At 45.9% G+C, this 18,870-nt stretch overlaps 2 protein-coding genes across 2 annotated transcripts in view; one reads left to right on the top strand and one right to left on the bottom strand.

Moving 5' to 3' along the window:
- sorcs2 (sortilin-related VPS10 domain containing receptor 2) overlaps positions 1-18,870 on the top strand; it is a gene marked incomplete at both ends in the record, with an annotated part of 274,152 nt that overhangs the window by 166,917 nt on the left and 88,365 nt on the right. The gene's annotated exons all lie outside the window — the stretch shown is intronic.
- LOC308298599 (phospholipid-transporting ATPase ABCA3-like) lies at positions 9,969-15,278 on the bottom strand (the record flags this gene model as incomplete). The annotated part of the gene is made up of 1 exon (XM_080742243.1): positions 9,969-15,278. One exon carries the CDS (start codon positions 15,276-15,278, stop codon positions 9,969-9,971), a length of 5,310 nt encoding a protein of 1,769 aa, XP_080598369.1.

Below are 18,870 nucleotides of genomic sequence, written 5' to 3' on the forward strand. Positions count from 1 at the left end.
CAACCTTCACTTCATGTACCTATCTGCATACTCCCTTACTGCATTAGACTCTGACTTTCCTTCTTTACACTCAATTACATATCACCTTGCTGTCTAAACACTACACACAATGTTCAGTTGTTGCACACACTTTTCATGTGAACTTTCAACGCATCAACCTACAACACAGTTAAGTGTCCATCTTTGGAAGGGAATGTCAGGATTAGCATTTTGTGTGTGAGGTTTTCAGTTTTGAGAAAGCCGTTTTTTGTATTGAGAATGTGTGTGAACAATCATGAAAAAATTGTAATATGAAGTTCACAGTGCTGGGATTGACCCTATACTATAGCTCCAGTCCTGAAATCAGCTCAGCTGACACTTGGCTTGGTGAGGTTGTTTTCCTCTTAGTTTGCTCCGGGCAATTTGGACCGCTGGCCAATCAAATAATAAAGACTGTAAAACTATACTGTTGACGATGTAATTTGCTTAAATGAAGGTATTTGATGTTGGAGATGAATGTTACAGTAATAAGCTAAATTGGACTGTCTGGAAGATTTTCAGAAAGTGGTCCAAGTTTGAACGCTCACCTTCTTACTGTTCGTTTATGTGCACATAAATTCTTGTATAGTGCCTGTTATAGCTAAAATGCTTTGATAGTGTTGTTCATTTGTTTGCTAGAGTGACTGGCTGCACAGTTTTATGAGCAAACCTCTAAAGTAGATCTAAAGTAGATTTTTCTGGCCCCAAATACAAAGCAACCTGTTCCTCACAGCCTCTGCCTTTCAACATGTGCATAAATAAAAAACAGTGATTTGTGTGTTTTGGTTAGTCAACTTGTAGGTCTCAGTAGAGTTCAGATCCGGGGGCCATGCGTCGCCTGTGATCTGGAAAGCAGCCATACAGTAGTTTGCTAAAGCGTTTCCCTCACAAGGTCCAAGTGAAGAATGACTCCCTATGCAGAATGAAAGGAAAGTAAACCATGGCAGAGCGATAGTGAAGGAACATTATCCCAGTTCAAACTTGTCATCTCCCATCGAGAGAGCAAACCCTCTGAGAATGAGCGAGAGAGAGAGAGAGAGAGAGAGAGAGAGAGAGAGAGAGAGAGAGAGAGAGAGAGAGAGATGAGAGAGAGAGAGAGAGAGAGAGACTGAGAGGAGAGAGAGGAGAGAAGAGAGAGAGAGAGAGAGAGAGAGAGAGAGGGGAGAGAAGAAACACTGGTGATGGAGATAGAGATTGCAGAGGAGAGACAAAGACAGGCAGGCTCATTATTCTCAGTTAAATGTCAGCGGTTCGAGGCAAAGCTCATTTATTTAGTGGCTGTTTAGAAAGCTGTCTACACCCTCTGAATGATCCCTGCACCTAGAATTTAATTGAATCGCATGATAAACAACAGGATGTTTAATTTGTGTTATGTGTATGTATATTGTGTGCAAATGTGCATTGGTGCGTGTGTGTACTGTATGTGCGATGTATTGTCAGAGACATAAATATTATATATATACACTGTGTGTGGGCTGTGATCAGCATCCATGCATAGGGATATGTGCATAATTACGGATAATTATATTTCTTCTGGATTTCTCTTATATTCTGACAGAACCTTTGTTAAAATTCATTTTATAATAGAAGTAGGTAGGCTCTAATCGGGGTGAAAACTTTGTGGTCTTGTTCCATGTCTAACTGTCAGTTGTTGTCACCTTTTTTTATGTGACCAATTCTATGCCTGGAAAAAAAGAAAACTTTCAGCATATAATATAGTCATACTTATTACTGTCTGTGTTCCTCCCTTCCCTTTCAGACAGACAGTAAAGAAAATCACCATATGAAAGCTAGTGTTCTCTGCCGCCGCCTCTAGCTGGGTCATTGATGTTCATTTGATTCGGTATTGGTCCGTCAGTCTGCCATGATTTATTGATGCCGTGAATGAATAAGCAAATTAATAATGCAATAGAAGTATGCATTTTTCAACATACCGGTGAACCAGGACTTGCACACGAGCGTGTGTGTGTGTGTGTGTGTGTGTGTGTGTGTGTGTGTGTGTGTGTGTGTGTGTGTGTGTGTGTGTGTGTGTGTGTGTGTGTGTGTGTGTGTGTGTGTGTGTGTGTGTGTGCGCGCGCGCGCGTGTAAATGCTGATTGGGCAATGTGGATAGACTGGTGACAAGGTTTTGAATGGAGATGAATGCTCTCCACCTCCACCTCTCTATTAGCTGTAATCTGACACATTTCACATCAATAATTTAGCTGGTGATTTGCTGTGAAGCATGCCACATTCCTGTCTAACTGCCGTACATACCAGTACCACTGTGTTTTATTTAATTGGTCGAGTGTCGAGACCCAAAAGAGAGATTTGACGTTTGCCTGGGACCCAAACTATTGAAAATAGCAGATCTACAAGCGCACAGCGTGTCGCTTCGCTCCGCATTGCGAGCTTGTAGATCGTCTATTTTCACTACTTCTTAATTGTTATACATTTTTTATTCATGCTATTTCTTATATTTGTTTGTTTGTTTTAAAATGTATACAATTATTATTATTATTATTATTATTATGTCTTTTTTACTTGAGTCGTGACCCATAAAAATCTGTCTGTGACCCACAAATGGGTCCCGACCCACTGTTTGGGTAACAGTGTCATGGATGGTACCGAGAGGGTTTAGCCTTTAACCCTACAGTTACAGGGTTACAATACGTAAGTAACTGTTGTCTCTGGTACCTTCTTTTCAAGGTCATAGACTGTTGCTGAGTTGTGTTTGAACCAGAGGAAGGTTCAGGAAATATAACACCATGAGACACCTCTCTGCATAATGAATGTTCAGTCTCTGTCCAGACTTTGGTCCCCTGTGGGGAAGTGACCCAACGTTCCACCGTGCCACGCTGCAACGATTCCCTCCAGCACACACAGCTACCGCGCAGTCCAAGGTTCACTGTTTGATTTCTTTCCAGCAGGGGTGTCGCACCAAATTCTGGGCCCTGGGTACAAGGATTCACTGCGGGCCCCCCATGAATGTTCTTCATACCCATTTAGCCTGCACGTGAGCTTGTAGATCTGCAAGATGACAAGTCTTGGAATATTTCAAATCTTTTTTGAAAGACCTATGTTTCTCTGTCAGTGGTGCTCACACTTTTTCATGTGATGGACCCCCAAAATAATATGTATTTAGCCGCGGACCCCCATCTCAAAATATTTAGTTCTAGGGACCCGGCCCCAGAAGCAAAATTTGAATTACAAATGTTTGCTTAAAAAAATACATATATTCAAAGATTTGCACACATTTTCAAGACTTTTCAAAAATAGCAGATCTACAAGCTCGCAGCGCGACACTCAGTGCCACGTTGTGAGCTTTTAGATCTGCTATTTTTCAATATCTAAAGTAACTTTTTGCTTTCCAGCAATTTGTTTTCCTTAGTGGGAAAAAAACGTCTATCTTAGGCAGAGAACCGTCTGGCGAAGAGCCACTACGCAGTGTGTGACCTTCTCCAAAACATCTTACTTTACTCGTTGGCAAAATGAAAGATCACATTCACTTATCACAGTGTGTGATCGTCGTCGTCAAAACAAGACACAATATTGATCATAGCCTAATCAATTCAAAATCAATCACATTTTCCCCCCATTTATATAAAAGCTAGAAGCATTGATGGTTTTTCCATGGCTCATTTCGTGGCCTGCAAACCATGGTAAGCAGCGTGCACAATTCATGTCCGCGGTCACCTAATTACAGCTTTTACTGTGCAATCGGCAGCAGTGATGAGGTTGGAAAACACAGCAGCGTGTAATCAGAGTCTAACTGCTCAGAACAGAACACAAACACTCACAGATGCCCCTTTTTTTACATGAGATACAAAGAAATGCTGATGGAACGTGCTTGTATAAATCATTGTTTCATGGCTCTAAGTACAATGTTGATCAATCTGGAGTTCTTTGTAGAGAGGGATGTATTATCATTGCAGACTGTTAATACATTCCAGGAATAGACAATCGCTTTATTGAATGCTTCCATGACAATTGTGATCAGAATCCTGTCCTACTGAACTGACAGGAGGGTTATTGTATAACTTTAGCCAAAATATAGATCCAAGCAGAGATCTGCGGCTGTAGTAGTGGTTTGTTATTCAAATTGAATCAGAATCAGCTTTATTGTCACACATGGGTTAAAAAAGTGGGTTAAATAAACTTTTGTTGCATAGTTATTTTTTAAACTGCTTAAAAGTGATCATCTTTGGAAGTCTCTGTAATGTCCATTTGAGTCAGTAACACTCCCGTCAAAGTAGATTTAACCATTTATTGCATAAATGGAATACAGTTAATCTTGGTGTTAAAGGGCTCTGAGTTCGGGGATGTTCCCTGTATTTTGTGCATGTTTTTGAGCATGCTAAGCAAAATCAGGGAACGCTAAGCAAGATAGGGATACAATAGCAGAACAATAGCAATACATTGACACGTAACTTAATCAACAGACAGGTGGGTCACAAGTTTTTGAGCTTAGCCAGACTAACCAAGGTGGAGGCTGGGGTGGAGGAGGCAGCTAGCAGCGAGTATCCGAGGCTTCGGATAACCAAGCATAGGAAGAGAAAGCGAGCCGTATTTAAGGGAGCCTTACCTACTGAACGAGAGCTTTCATTGGAGTGTGACCGTGTGACGTAATGATCAGCAGATACGGTATGTGAATGAGGAATGGGAAATGAGCTGACTGGCTAGACTCTTGCATAAACTAACGCTGAAGCCTTCATTAATGTGCGTGCGTGTGTGCATGCTTGCATGCAAAGCTCTACATCTCAGAAGGACAAGCCTGGGTGCATAACCCGGCTCCTTTGTTTCTCATCGTATCGACCCACACGCTCCCCGGCTCACACCGTGTGTCCCAGAAGAGCCACCGTCCAGGACCCCGCTGATGACCCTTCCACCTGGAGCGGAGCTCGCCTCCTCCATAATGAGCTCATAGAGGAAATGTACTTGACTTTTAGATCAAGCCGGCCCTGAGGTCACTCCCCTTTTGTAATCCGATACTCGCTGTCTCACCGAAGCTTTTCTGTGAGCCATAGCCCTTCTCTCTCTCCCTCTCTCTCTCTCTCTCCTTCACACACACACTCTCTTCGACTGTCTCCCTTTTTTGCGCGTTTCTTTTGTCTTAATCTGTCTCTTCATGAGAAGCAGTGTGAGGTTTAAAGAAACTCAGTGGAGAGTTAATGATGCCTCATTAACTCCAGCTAATTGGTGCTTCAACCCCTGGCTCCAGCTGTCAGTCTGCATCTCCATGCTAACAGGAGGACGTTTGGGAATTAAATGGGTCTCGGTGTGTGTGTGTGTGTGTGTGTGTGTGTGTGTGTGTGTGTGTGTGTGTGTGTGTGTGTGTGTGTGTGTGTGTGTGTGTGTGTGTGTGTGTGTGTGTGTGTGTGTCAATCATCGCTCATTTTCAGCTTCCGTTCTCATTGAAATGTTATGCATTTATCCAACCCCACACCTGCTGCTGAAACTGTCCAGCTGACCTCAGTCAAAGTAGCCTGAGAATGTACTAAAAGAAAAGGTGAGAGTGAGAGAGACAGACAGACAGACAGACAGACAGACAGACAGACAGACAGACAGACAGACAGACAGACAGACTACTTCACAGACCGTCGCATGGCACACGGTTACTCAAACACCATTGAAAATCCCGTCTCCAAATTGATTTACGGTCTCTTTCGCATCAACACAGCTGAATGGTTCCAAGATATGGCTGGTGAAGCCATTAAATGATCTGCCACAGCATGCACAGATAGCAGGTGCAACTTGACAAGTAAGCTGTATTGTCACATCCCAGGTTTACAGGTGTGGGTCGTGGAGTGGGCGGTGAAATGATTTTCTGTACAAGCTCCGATGATTTGCAGTTACAAAATATAGTCATAAGAATAAAGGTATGTGGAAGAAAAGACATACAGCACAACAACATAAAATAAACGTACATAAAGTACTATTCTGAAAATAGTTGAAGATATTTGAATGTTTTTAAACCTCAAATCAAGAAGCTGAAAAAAGGCAAGTCAAAGATATCCTATCGAGATTTAGGGCGGCTTGCACCAACAGGGTTTAAGCCTTAAACTGGTTTAAATCAAGGTTTATCTTTTAATCAGCTTGCACCAAACCTTAAACCTAGTTTTCATTGATCAGGTTTAGTTTTAAACCATCCTTTTAATCTTGGTTTGAATTTTCACTGTAAACCTGGATTACTGTTAATCCTGTTGCACCACTACTTTAAACTTTGACTTAAACATCAATAAGGGATTAATTTTAAACTTGCTGCAGAGGTGGTTTAAATGCAAACATGCCATTGACATGAATGGGGGCCCCCCTCCTGTGAGGGAAGCCTCAGCAAGCCTTGCAGGCTACTGCAGGCTTGCAACTGTAAGCTGCGGACAGCGTTTCACAGCTGAAAACAAACATCTCATCATATTGTTGTCTTCAATACATCCTTGTAGTACTGTACATCGGCTATTTTAAATTAGCGAACATTTAAATATTTACAGGGACATAATACAGACATTTGTCATGGAAGCTTGTGGACTTCCCAAGCAACATGGAGACGTTTTAATTTTCGAAATCGCTTCATAACTGACTCAAATGTGAATGTGATCAAAACTGGTGTCTTTTCTTGCTTCCATAGATAGCCGCGCATCGCCGCGCCGCACCGCACGGCACTATAGCGTCACCGTCGTATGACGGAGCGTTATATATATTTTTTAGTTTTTGTTTTGTTTTGGCTGCAGGCGCTCTTCTTAACACAGGCCTGCCCACATTCTCCTAAAAGTGAATAAAAGAGTTAACGGTTTAATCACAGATTTATTAAGCAATGCTTAAATTTAAGTGGTGCAACACACCTCGATTTAAAATAAAATCTAGATCAACAAACCCTTGATTAACCCTAAACTAAGATTTATTTAATCCCTCTTGGTGCAAGCTGCCCCATGTTTAGTTACAAAAGGTTATACCGGTACATATTTTGTGATCCTAAAACTGCTGTTTGTTATATTTATTGGATTACTTGCACAAAAAAAAAGAAAACAATTTTGCCTACAGTATTTGCAGCATATCCTATTAGACCTTGTCACATTTGAGTTTGACCATCATATCCCTGCTTCTTCTCCATCCTTATTTACACGTAAAACAAGAAATAATTCATTCTGTCCCTTTACAATTCTCTCTCTCTCTTTCTCTCTCTCTCTCGCTCCTAATATTGAGTGTTTTATAGATGCCATGTGATAGAAAAGGTCACCGCTTCCCAATTACCCCCGAATTGAGGATGCGCATCTTCCCGTCACAAACATTTGACTCGGTGTGTGTGTGTGTGTGTGTGTGTGTGTGTGTGTGTGTGTGTGTGCGCGTGCGTGTGTGCGTGCGTGCGTGCGTGCGTGCGTGCGTGCGTGCGTGCGTGCGTGCGTGCGCGCAACCCTCAATCACACATACACTCCCAATTCTACCAATTCCAATCACAGGCCTCCACCAGATGTAAGGGTTAGAAATAGGTCACTCCTCTCCCGTCTCTCTCTCTCTCTCTCTCTCTCTCTCTCTCCATCTCTCGCTCTCTGCCATTTGACAAAATGCACAACCCACTTACTCACCCTGAATGTCCCAGCAGCACAGCAGCCAAAAGCCCCCTGCTCCCAAATGAGATGGGATGACGGCAAATCCCATACACAAGGCACACAAACAAGCTTTGCGCACGCACGCACGCACGCACGCACGCACGCACGCACACACACACACACACACACACACACACACACACACACACACACACACACACACACACACACACAGAGTTCTGGGGAGATGAAGGACATGCAATGGTTCACAGGCTCAGCTCAGTGTAGTGCCAGCTCTGAATAATTGATGGCTGTCTTGAAACGCGGGCCATGTTCCGAAGGTGCCATCAGGCACCCTGGGCATCAAACCAGACCCTCTCCCTGGTATACAGTAGATGTCAGGGTCAGATTCTGTGGAGTTACCGTACACGAGAAAAACATACTAACAGTTTTGTTTGTGTTTAGATGTAAACATGAGTTCCTCAGCCAATCCGACACATGGACCATTGCTACATGGACCACGCGCACGCGCACACACACACATGGACCATTGTCTTGTGCACAAGCAGGCCATGTATGGCCTGCTTGTGCACAAGACGCAAGTTGGCACCTCGACAGAGTGCAGTTCTAGTTTGATTGTCTCCACCAGCCGAAGGCTGAGGGAGAGTATGTTTTCCCCTCCGTCCGTCCGTCCGTGCGTGCGTCCGTGCGTGCGTCCGTCCGTGCGTGCGTCCGTCCGTCCATCCGTTTGTCCGTTACCAGCTAATCTCCGGCGCCGTTGGCCCGGTCGCTGCCAAACTGTGCACACACACTCCCTCGACACCAATTCAGAACCTCTGCCCCAAATATTTCACATGGGCCTGTTCTAGCGCCACCAGGAGGCCGACTTTTGCAAAACTAACTTTTGCCAGTACTCCTACAGATTTTGTCCAAAAATCACGTAAATCAGTAGACAGTATCTCTACAGTCATGTGATCGACATGGATGTGTCAGATTTTCCATATTCCATCCTGATTGGCTAAAACTGGCTTTCAAAGTTTGCAGGATTGGTCAGTTTTGAATAAAATGCCTGAAATCCTGAACGCAGTGTGCGATTTTGGTGAAATTGTGCATGCACATTCCCAATAGGCAGAGGAATAAATGCCACTTAAGAAAAATCAAATCAGCCTCATGGTGGCGCTATAACAGGCCGATTCATGTTTTCACCTATAACTCCACCGATTAGTGTCAAACTTTGTATGCGCACTCCTTAGAGGCCAAGGTAAAACCTTTTCCCTGCATTTTTTACATCAGCCTTTTATAGCGCCATCAGGAGGCCGACTTATGTAAAACACATTACATGCCTGACCTGGTGGAGACCTGTGCTCGGAAGAGCACTGCTTCTAGTTTCATTTCATTTCATTTCAAACAAACTCCAGCGCAGAACGACAACGTCAGAACCAGCACCGGGTTTTCGCTGCCTGGCCTGGCTATGAATTGAGTACATATACTCAGTAAACATACGTCCGGTACTTTTCCTATGACAACTGCTAAAAAAAGTATTCAATCAAAATCAATAAAAAGGCTCACCAGGGTCTTCATCCCCCGAGAGTTTCTTCTGGTATGTCTATATATTTTGGGCAGAAAATACTGTAAATCCTCAGGGGGAAGGGAAACATGGCGGCGACAAAGATGAAGACACACATTGGACACTGAAGGAATAGATTACACTAACAAACTATAGGTTATGTAGGTAACCCCGGGAATACTGAACTGAAGTAAATCTATATCCTAACTAACAAAAAAAATAAAATATGAACTGAACTCAAACAAAACTAAATCCTTAATATGATGAATACTAATACTAAAAAGTACAACTACAACTACCTACTACTACTACTACCTACTAACTATGCCCGAAACTGAAGGTTCTGTGGTGCAAAAACTAAGTGCGATTAAAATGCCCTAACCCTAACCCTAACCCTTCATAAAGATGCACCAACCAAGAAGAGACAACAAACGCAAAGGGAGAAGTAGCAGATCAGAGCGCTTTGCTTGGCCCAGTGGATGCGAAATTTACCTTGTAACAAAATGTGTTTTACTTTAAAAAAAAAATGCTTCTCAGGTCAAATATCGATGTGTGATTAAAATGTGATTAATTGCGATCAATTAATCACAGAGCCTGTAATTAATTAGATACACATTTTTAATCGCATCCCAGCCCTAGTTTCAATCTAAGCCACACTGTCCGACATAACAAATAACGGAATAAAAGGCACAAATGGTTTTACGGGAGCAGGGAGCCAGGTATGCGCCGTCCTCTCAGTATCACCTCATCATGTGATCAATAAAGTGTTTCTAAACAGAACTGCCAGTCTGCCACTAGACTTTAACATTTACAGATAGAATGAACTAATAATGTTAATAAAAATGTCACATGTTATTTTCTTTATACAGTGGCGTGTTGGAACTGGGCAAAGCTGAGGAACACTTGCTCTAGCGATATCTGGCTCACGCCATAGTCTTCAATGCCGTACTTCTCTTTGGCCGCCTCCATTGTCCCAAACACCCGTGCCCAGGTGGCGGTCTTGTCGGTCAGGTGGTAGTGGACCATGCCCTGGTGCTCATCCTTCAGTAGACTACCCGGGAAGGTGCCTTCAATGAAATGTTTGAAGCGCTGCAGTTTGCTCTCTTCCTCCTCCAGGTCCACCGCCTCTACGTTGCGCGCCACCTTTGCCAGCAGGGTGTAGCCGCTGCCAAACTTGCTCTTGAGGTGCTGGGGACTGCCCAGACACTTCAACCGACCGTTGACCATAACAGCCAGCCTGGTGCACAGGGCTTCACACTCCTCCATGCTGTGTGTTGTGATGACCACGGCCTTGCCGGACTCTCGCGTGCGTGTGACGGCGTCCCACAGCAGTCTTCTAGCCACGGGGTCCATGCCGGTGGACGGCTCGTCCAGGAAGAGGACTGGAGGTCCACCGATCAGAGCCACGCCTGTGTTCAGCTTCCTCTTGTTGCCACCACTGTAAGCGCTCACCAGCTTGTCTGCATGGGGCTCCAGCAGCAGTGACCTGAGGACCTTCTCCGCGCACACGGACAAATATTTCTCCGGGACTCCCCTGAGCCTGGCGTACATATGCAAAGTCTCTCTGCCCGTCATGTGGTCCAAAAGTGCATCAAACTGGGGACAGTAGCCGATGCGCCGCTGCACTTTTTTGATGTCACTCAGGATGCTGTATCCATCAATGTAGGCGTTCCCAGATGTGACGCTCTCGTCCCCAGTCAGCATCTTAAAGGTGGTGGTCTTCCCTGCACCGTTAAAGCCCAGCAGACCAAAGCACTCTCCTTTCCCCACAGCTAGAGACAGCCGGTCCACAGCCAGTAGAGTCCGAACGCTGCCGTACACCTTGCTGAGTTCCTGCAGTATGAGGGGGTTACTGGCCATGGACTCCACCACAGGCTGGCACTCCAGAACCCTCTTCCTCTCCTCAGCCACATCACTGTCCTCTGGAAGAAGCGTTGCATCTGCTGTCACCGGTCGCTGCGTGAGCCTTCTGCCCAGGAAGCCACAGAGGGAGCCAAGGAAACGTCGGAGTGTCCAGACAATTTGCAGTTCAATGACAAAAAGCAATGTGATGAAGACTATGCCCTGCACCAAGAAAGGCACCAGGAAACGTCCGACCCCAGGCTCGGACATTGAAAAGTAGTTCTCCTCGAATGTGAGTTTGTAATTCTTGCACCAACTCTGGCCCACATCCTTGGTTGTACAAAAGGAGGTCAACAGGTAATTCCGGTAGAACTGAGTGAAGGACATGCCCAAGCAGTAGTTAGGGAAGATCATAAACATCTTGTCCAGAAGAACAGCCGTTGCGTCACATCCGGCCTTATCACCGCTGTGACTGTTGCCACCATAAACATCCATGCAATCCATCCAAGCATTGTCCTTCATGATGGCAACAGTCATAGTGGTGATAAGGCCTGATATGATGTTGAAGATGTAGAGGCGTACGTATGCAGTGCCCGCCGTGTCGAACAGGAAGCTGAGCAGGTACATGAGAGGTATGACGGCCCAGCCGTACAGCAGCAGTATCAATAACACGTCCGCCAGGCGGTTGTCCTCCACAAATGCCTTGACCGCAAATGCTCTGAACACCCCCAGCAGGAGGAGGCAGGGCAGCAGGAAGTTCAGGAGATCCCACAGCAGTGCGGAAAACCAGAAGTTGGGGAGATGGAGCCCGCTGACCTGCTGGACATGTTTGGACTTGACAGAGCGCTCTTTGACCAGCAGCAGGGCAAACGTGCTGGACAGGGACGCCATGCCGAACATCAGGCTGATGGCGATTAGGATCCCGGTCAAACCGCCCTCAGAGAACTGGGTCTGGGCCTCCTTGGAAGGTGTGAGTGGCATGGGGTGATTTCCTGTCTGGATAGAAGCATCAGGTCCTGCCAGGTGTTTGAACAGTGCATTGTCCACCATCATGAGGGCTGTGGCCGATGTGTGGTAGCCCTGGTCGTTGAAGTATGCAATCGCTGTGGCCTTTGAAAATTCACCACTGCTGCTCTTGTCATGGAAGGCAGCGCCCACCACACACTGCTGGCTGAATGCCCTGCCCTCCTCCTTCGCCCAGGCCAGAATGTAATCATTGAAATTGGTTACACTGATGATCTGTGCCTCCGATGCTTTGACATGGTCCTCATATTTCTCTGCCAGGTCAACCAGGATACCATCTCTGGGCTCCCGGACCACTGGGACTCTGGTGGGGGTGTAGTGCCTGAGATCCAGCCACAGTAGGGAATTGGGAATGCTGGGTGAGGCGCGGAGAGCAAACAGGGTGGCTATCATAAAGACGAGGGGTACCAGGAACTGGGCCACCATCACCTTCCAGTTCCTCAAGCTGAACAGTGCTCTTTTCAGGAACATGGCATAGAACTGCTGCAAGTATAATCTGAGCCCTGTGTTGAGCTTCAAGTTGGAGAAGTCCTCTGTGCTGAGCATCTGGCTGTCAGTGATGTCGGTGTGGTACGCCATTCCACCGGTGCTGCTGGCATCATCCGTGGTCTGCTGGTGAGGGTGCTTCTCGTTCTGCAGGGCGGGCAGCTGAATGGCCTGGATGTCCAAACTGGAATCGACGAGTTTCCCCACTCTGAGGAAGACTTCCTCCATGGTGGTTAAAGAAGCTCCATAGCTGGTGATGCCCAACTTCTCCCTGTTAACCTCCAGCTCGGAGAACAGCAACTCAAAGGAGTCTCTGCTCTCCTTAGGCAATATGTAGGAAAGTTCTGCCCCCACATTGCTCTCCAGCTTGGCATTGGGAACATACTTGTGGACCAGACAGGTGATCTCGGACACGTTACAAAGAACATCCTTCACAATGACCATGTGGTAACCAGCACCATATTTGTTCTTGAGGAACAGAGGCGAGCCGCAACACTGCAGCTCTCCGCCCGTCATGATGGCAATGCGGTCACCCAGAAGGTCTGCCTCGTCCATGAAGTGTGTGGTGAGCACTATGGTTCGCCCTCGCTTCTCCCCCTGCAGCAGGTCCCAGATGGCACGGCGCGCAGAGGGGTCGATGCCTGAGGTGGGCTCATCCAGCATCACCACTTTTGAGTTACCGGTTAGGGCAATGCCAATCGACAGCTTCCTCTTCATGCCACCAGAAAGGGTCTTGGAGAGGACATGACGCTTGTCCTCCAGGTTTAGGTTGCGAATGATTTGGTCCACTTCAGCCAAGACCTGGTTTCTAGAGAAGCCTTTCAGCTGTGCGTAGAAGAGCAAGTGCTCCCTGACCGTCAGGTTATCAAACAGGACATCATGTTGAGGACAAAGACCCAGGCTGCGGCGGATCAGAGCCATATCACGACAGATGTCATAACCGTTGATGTAAGCCTGTCCACTGGTAGGCGGGAACAAACCAGTCAGCATGGACAGCGTGGTTGTCTTTCCGGCCCCGTTGTGACCCAGCAATACGGTGATCTGTCCCTCGAACATGTTAACTGTGAGGTCCCGTACAGCCTGCCGTGTCTTGCTTCCCACTTTGAATTCCTTGGTCAGATGTTTGATCTTTACGCCAGAGACCATTCCGGTTGGCTCTTCCTCCATGAATTCACCCTTCACAGCATTCCTGGCATCCTCCCCTTCCCCATTCCCATTGACCGGAGCCGTGTGGGGGGTGCTGCGCCAGTAGGAGGGCAGGATGAAGAAGTAGTATGCCAGAGGTACTCCGTACTCGCCAGGGAAAACAGCCTCCATGTACCACGCCACCAGGCTGTACAGTACGGCATCCAGCAGCAGCAGCCCGAGGACATGGGCCATGGACAAGTCATCATCCACAGTCACCGGGTCAAACAGGTTGGACCACTGGATCCCCGTGCCTTTGCCTTCAAAGATTCCTAAGAGCTGAGCTCCCATACCCATGGCTATGTTGGAAATAAGGCAGGCAGATGTCTTCTGGGAATGGCTGAGCAGCTCATAGCGTGGCATCAGGAACATGTAAGGCACAAAGCTCAGGAAGTAGATGAAGCCACCTGCAGCTGCTGCCACATCAGCTCGGGAGAAGAAAGTACTGATCATGAAGTTGAAGTTGATGGTGGCTACTGTAAAGACCAGAAGGAAGACAAACACCAGTGTGGGGTCACTATAGCTCAGAACAGCTCCTTCAGGGCTCATAGGAAGACACAAGAGCAGAGTGATGAAGAAGATCGAGACAAAGAGCAAGAGGAAGAACGTAAGGAACCAAGCACTCCAGTGGAGCCAGTTGTTGAGGCCCATCATCCGCATGTACTCCTTGAGCTTCGTCTCCTTCTCCTGCACCACGGCCCGCACAATGTTGAGCGAGGTGTAGGCGAAGCTGAGTATCAGAAACAGTGGTAGAATTAACTGAATGGCCATGATGAATCCGTCTTTCCTGTACGCCGGTTCTGGGAAACGGGACAGGCGCACTCTGGTCTGGTTCAGCAGGGAGTCTGCCGATGTTCTGTCGTAGGACCGCATGATGGCCTGGTCCACTGCATGTTGCAACGCTAGAAAGCCTTCTTTATAATAGCCAGTTGTATCCCATTGCCCATACATGGTCCGGGGTCCTGGCCCCTGGGAGATGGGGAACAGGTGGTGGGTGTGCCAATTTGAATCATGGTCATATACGAGGGGTGGAACGTACATTGGCGGATACCACGTGCTCCGGCCACGTGCCAAACGAGGGTTGTAGGGGAAACGTAAGCGGTAGCTCACCTGCCGGGATAGCGATTCATTGACGTGGCTGAAGGGATGATCAAATACCACTGCGGCAAGGACCTTCCCTGACTGATTATCGTTCCTCACGTAGTCCTCAAACTGCTGCTCCGTTTCGAATCCACGCACAGAGGTGATGCGTGTCCGTGGTGCCCTTCCCAGGCTCTGATTATCGTTCCTCACGTAGTCCTCAAACGGGTAGTCCACGTTTAGGCTCTGCTGCACATACTCTGCAACCTGCTGCACTGCTGTGTAGCCGCTCGGCACGTAGGCCAGCTGGAAGGCTTCGTTGAGCCTGCCGTCCTCTGTTTGGGACGTCAGCATCCCCGGCAGATTGTCGACGGTGAAGTTGCTATAGACCTTGTGTTCCTTGTTCTCCCCGTGGGGTGTGTTGTGACGCAGAAAAATGAGGACGCATGAGAACAGCAGAGGTAGGGCTATTTCCACCATAGTCACCAAGGTCCGACGTTTCTGCAGAAGATAGTTCTTCCATAACAGTAATCCAAACTGTCGCACAAGACTCATGGTTAGCTCTACTTACTGGAATTGCTGTTTTCCTTTAATGCCGATACGCTTGAATGTTGGAACTTAATCATGGTTGATTGACATCACAGACCACGTCAGTATTGTGTCATGAGGTGTGTCTATATTTGGGCACAAACGAACACGCACAACTTCAATATTGTAGACTAGGAGCGATGCCACACTAATACACAACATTTTGTTACCTATTGACTTCAGTTCCTCCCTCCCATAGTTCCGGGGGGGGGGGACCCTTTCCATCCATGAAGGCAGGTCACAAAAAGTTGTAAGTAACACATTTGGTGTGACAGTTACTCACATGGGTGTGTGCCACGTCGCTGATCTACAACACGCTGTTTAGGGAGTTCACAATTTCTTTGTGGGGAATTACTGTTTAACACGCTGTTTAACGGAACGCTGCTCTGTCAACTGGGGCGCAATTTAACGGACCCCACGTGCGTGCGTGCGTGCGTGCGTGCGTGCGTGCGTGCGTACATTGCCAGATTTATAGCTTAACCCCTGCTTCTTAAAAGTGCCACATTTAGAAGCTCTGTTGTTTCAGCGTGGCCTGGCGGTCGCTTCTCACCCTTGGGGCGTCTTGTGATATTATAGTGATATTGAAAGATGTGGTTAATAGATTCTATTGTAACTTGACTGCAGGTGATAATATTCCTGGTCTGAGCATCAGCCTGAATTCACATACTGTAGATCCTACATATCAGGTACGTACAGTATATCGCATTCATCACCATGCATTGCCGTACCTCCTGCATTTAGACAGTCCGTTCATGCACGACTGTCACATTGTCATGTGGCAGTGTGACATCGGTACTGTAAGGCTGAAGCGGTGAACTGTCAGTCCAGTTCTTCGCTTATCGCAATCCTCTGAGCACTCGTTTTGACAGATAATCACTTAACAAAAGTGTCCGTGTTCCATCCTGTACCAGCCTGCCGGTACTGGGAGTGATACGGTAGGTCCTAATCTGTGCATGTGGATGGCTGCTCTCATCTCACCACTGCCACTGATTGACAGGCAGACTATGTTAAGATTACTGAGCACACGGAGGTCGTACTTAGAGATAATTGGAGGAAGTGTTCCCATTGGTGACCGTGGGCAGTGATGAGAATAATTGTCACGATCACAACACCTTCCGCCTCACCTCCACAGTCTGACTCATTCGCTCCATGACACACTCCACAAGGTGTTTTATTAGCAAACAGAGAAATAACTGTGATCTCATCCCCAAGCCTAATTGACAAAAGCTTTCATTTCGGCCTCAAATCCCCTTTATAAATGCACACTCCCTGCCCCTGCTCACGTAATGTGAAACATACTGCAAGAAGAATGAATGTTTTGTGTTTTTCTTCCAAGCAGGCTAATGTTTTGACATGGATGTACTTTATGAGTCGACAAGGCCAGCGTGGCCTATTTAACCACATGAACCCTAGCGTCCTTATTACTGGTACTGTACTGTATGTCATAATAGGCGACGTTAAAGCTCACAACATGAGCTTAGAGATCAGATATTTTCAGAGAGTGAAAAAAGGAGGGTCCCAAGGATAGACCCCTGGGGGACTTGCTCAACTAAGTACTTCAGGGTTTAAGCGGTGAATGCAACTGTGGCTGAACAAAGGTTCAATGACCCTTTGCAGAAGAATGGGAACAGAATCTGGATACCTCCTTTCATCTTATTCCAATAGGAATCAAATCCTCTTTTTGTGATGTTGTATCAAACTTTATAATGTGTTCAAAGGGGGCGGGAGAAAGTCAAATTATGGTGGCAGAAGGGGGCTAAATAAATATAAGCTTTTAATTAAGTAACATGATCCGGGATTTAGTAAGGTTGCTATTTCACGTTCTCATCCCCCCATGGGCAGATGACCTGGCGGCAGTATTTTACGAGTTTTGGGGGACAACTGGCACCTTGGGGTGAGAGTGATGCCACGGGCATAGTGCAGTAGTAAGACTGACTCATTGGAAATGTCATTGAAAACATGTTAAACTAATTTTTTAAAAGTGTTTTACAATGCAGGCGGGCGCACCATCAGAAGCAAGCTTGAGCTGATAGCTGAGTGAGCGCCCATGCTGAGCTGTGCGAAGCCTTCTTCTGCAGACTTTCATAGCTCAAAGATAGGCCTGAACGCAAATCTGTGTCACTTTGGATTTGAACCACTTTAACCATTATTTTATGTAAAAATAGCAGGTATGCTTGTAGATCTGCTATTTTTTTTAAATCGTGAACATTTGTGCAATTCTTTGAATATATTTGACCCGATTATATAAATATCTTCAAATCCTTCTTCTAAATCAGTGGTCCTCACACTTTTTCATGTCAAGGACCCCCAAAATTATATGTATTTGGCTGCGGACCCCCATCTCAAAATATGTTGTTCCATGGACCACCCAGAAGCAAATATTTGAGTTAAAATGTTCCCTTTTAAAAATATATATTCAAAGCAAAAAAAAAAATCAAAAAAATAGCAGATCTACAAGCTCGCAGCGCGGCACTCGGTGGCACGCTGTGAGCTTGTACATTTGATCTTTTTCAATAGTTAAAGCATTAAATAATTCTAGACCTAAATGGGTTAATGATCGTTCCTTCTGCGTCAACATGGTTGAAGCAAAAGGGCACCCATCGGTAAGGAGCCAAGCGGCAAAATTTTACACCTTGGAAGTGAGAATGCCCTGGACAGTATTGGCAGTATAGCCTACAGGTATTACAGTTTCTACTTTGTGAGCTGCCTTCTCTCTTTTGCCTGTTTTATTTTAACATGAATGAGAGCATAATTGGATTGTACAGGTTGGTCTTTTCTCAGATATCAATTTGTCTCCCTGTCATATCATTGGCAGGAGGCACAGCATACAATTTAGTTGATGACAAGTTATTAATTCTTATTTTGGAACAGAGACAAACAGAGACAAGATTCAAGTTGATTTTCTTCTAAGCGGAGGCAACACCCTGATTAATTCAATTCACTGCCATCGTTTGGATAAGATTTTGTTTGTTTGTCTGATGTGTAATACCAAAGGTTACATTCAAAGATATTTATTTTTAACTGTTTTATCTCCAAAAACAGCCAGGAAACCCCTGCGCCACCCAGATTTCCCCTATATATACAGTAGTATACTATATTGTCTATAACAAGGCTCCTCTAGGGTTGACACTTTGATTAAAGCACTATTGCCTAGATGGCATGTCACAATGTGTCAAGCTTCTCACACAGAGAGAAATGCTGAGTCGCCTGTAGATACAGTCCCTCGCCCTCTCTACACGGAAGAATGCCAAGTTGTTATTTGAAGGGGCAGAGAGATATAATTTTAGTTTCTCAAGAAAGCTTATCTGTACAGAATTGCTGACAAAAAAACGATGAGAATCTTTGTACACAGATAAAAGGAATGCCAAATCAAATTCCAACATTTCAGCTCAGAGCATTTCTTAGTTCTGCAGGTACCTCCTATTACAATCTGATATTGGAACAGAAATCCTTTTTTCTCTATTCTGTTTTTCTGTCCTTATGGATATTTTTAGAGCGCAGCCTGCTGGACGTCACCGAGGAAGATCAATAGTGTTTCAGCAAAGTTTTCACAGTGCGT

The sequence above is a fragment of the Nannobrachium achirus genome, assembly GCF_963921795.1.
Source record: "Nannobrachium achirus genome assembly, chromosome: 14".
Classification (NCBI taxonomy): Eukaryota; Metazoa; Chordata; class Actinopteri; order Myctophiformes; family Myctophidae; genus Nannobrachium; species Nannobrachium achirus.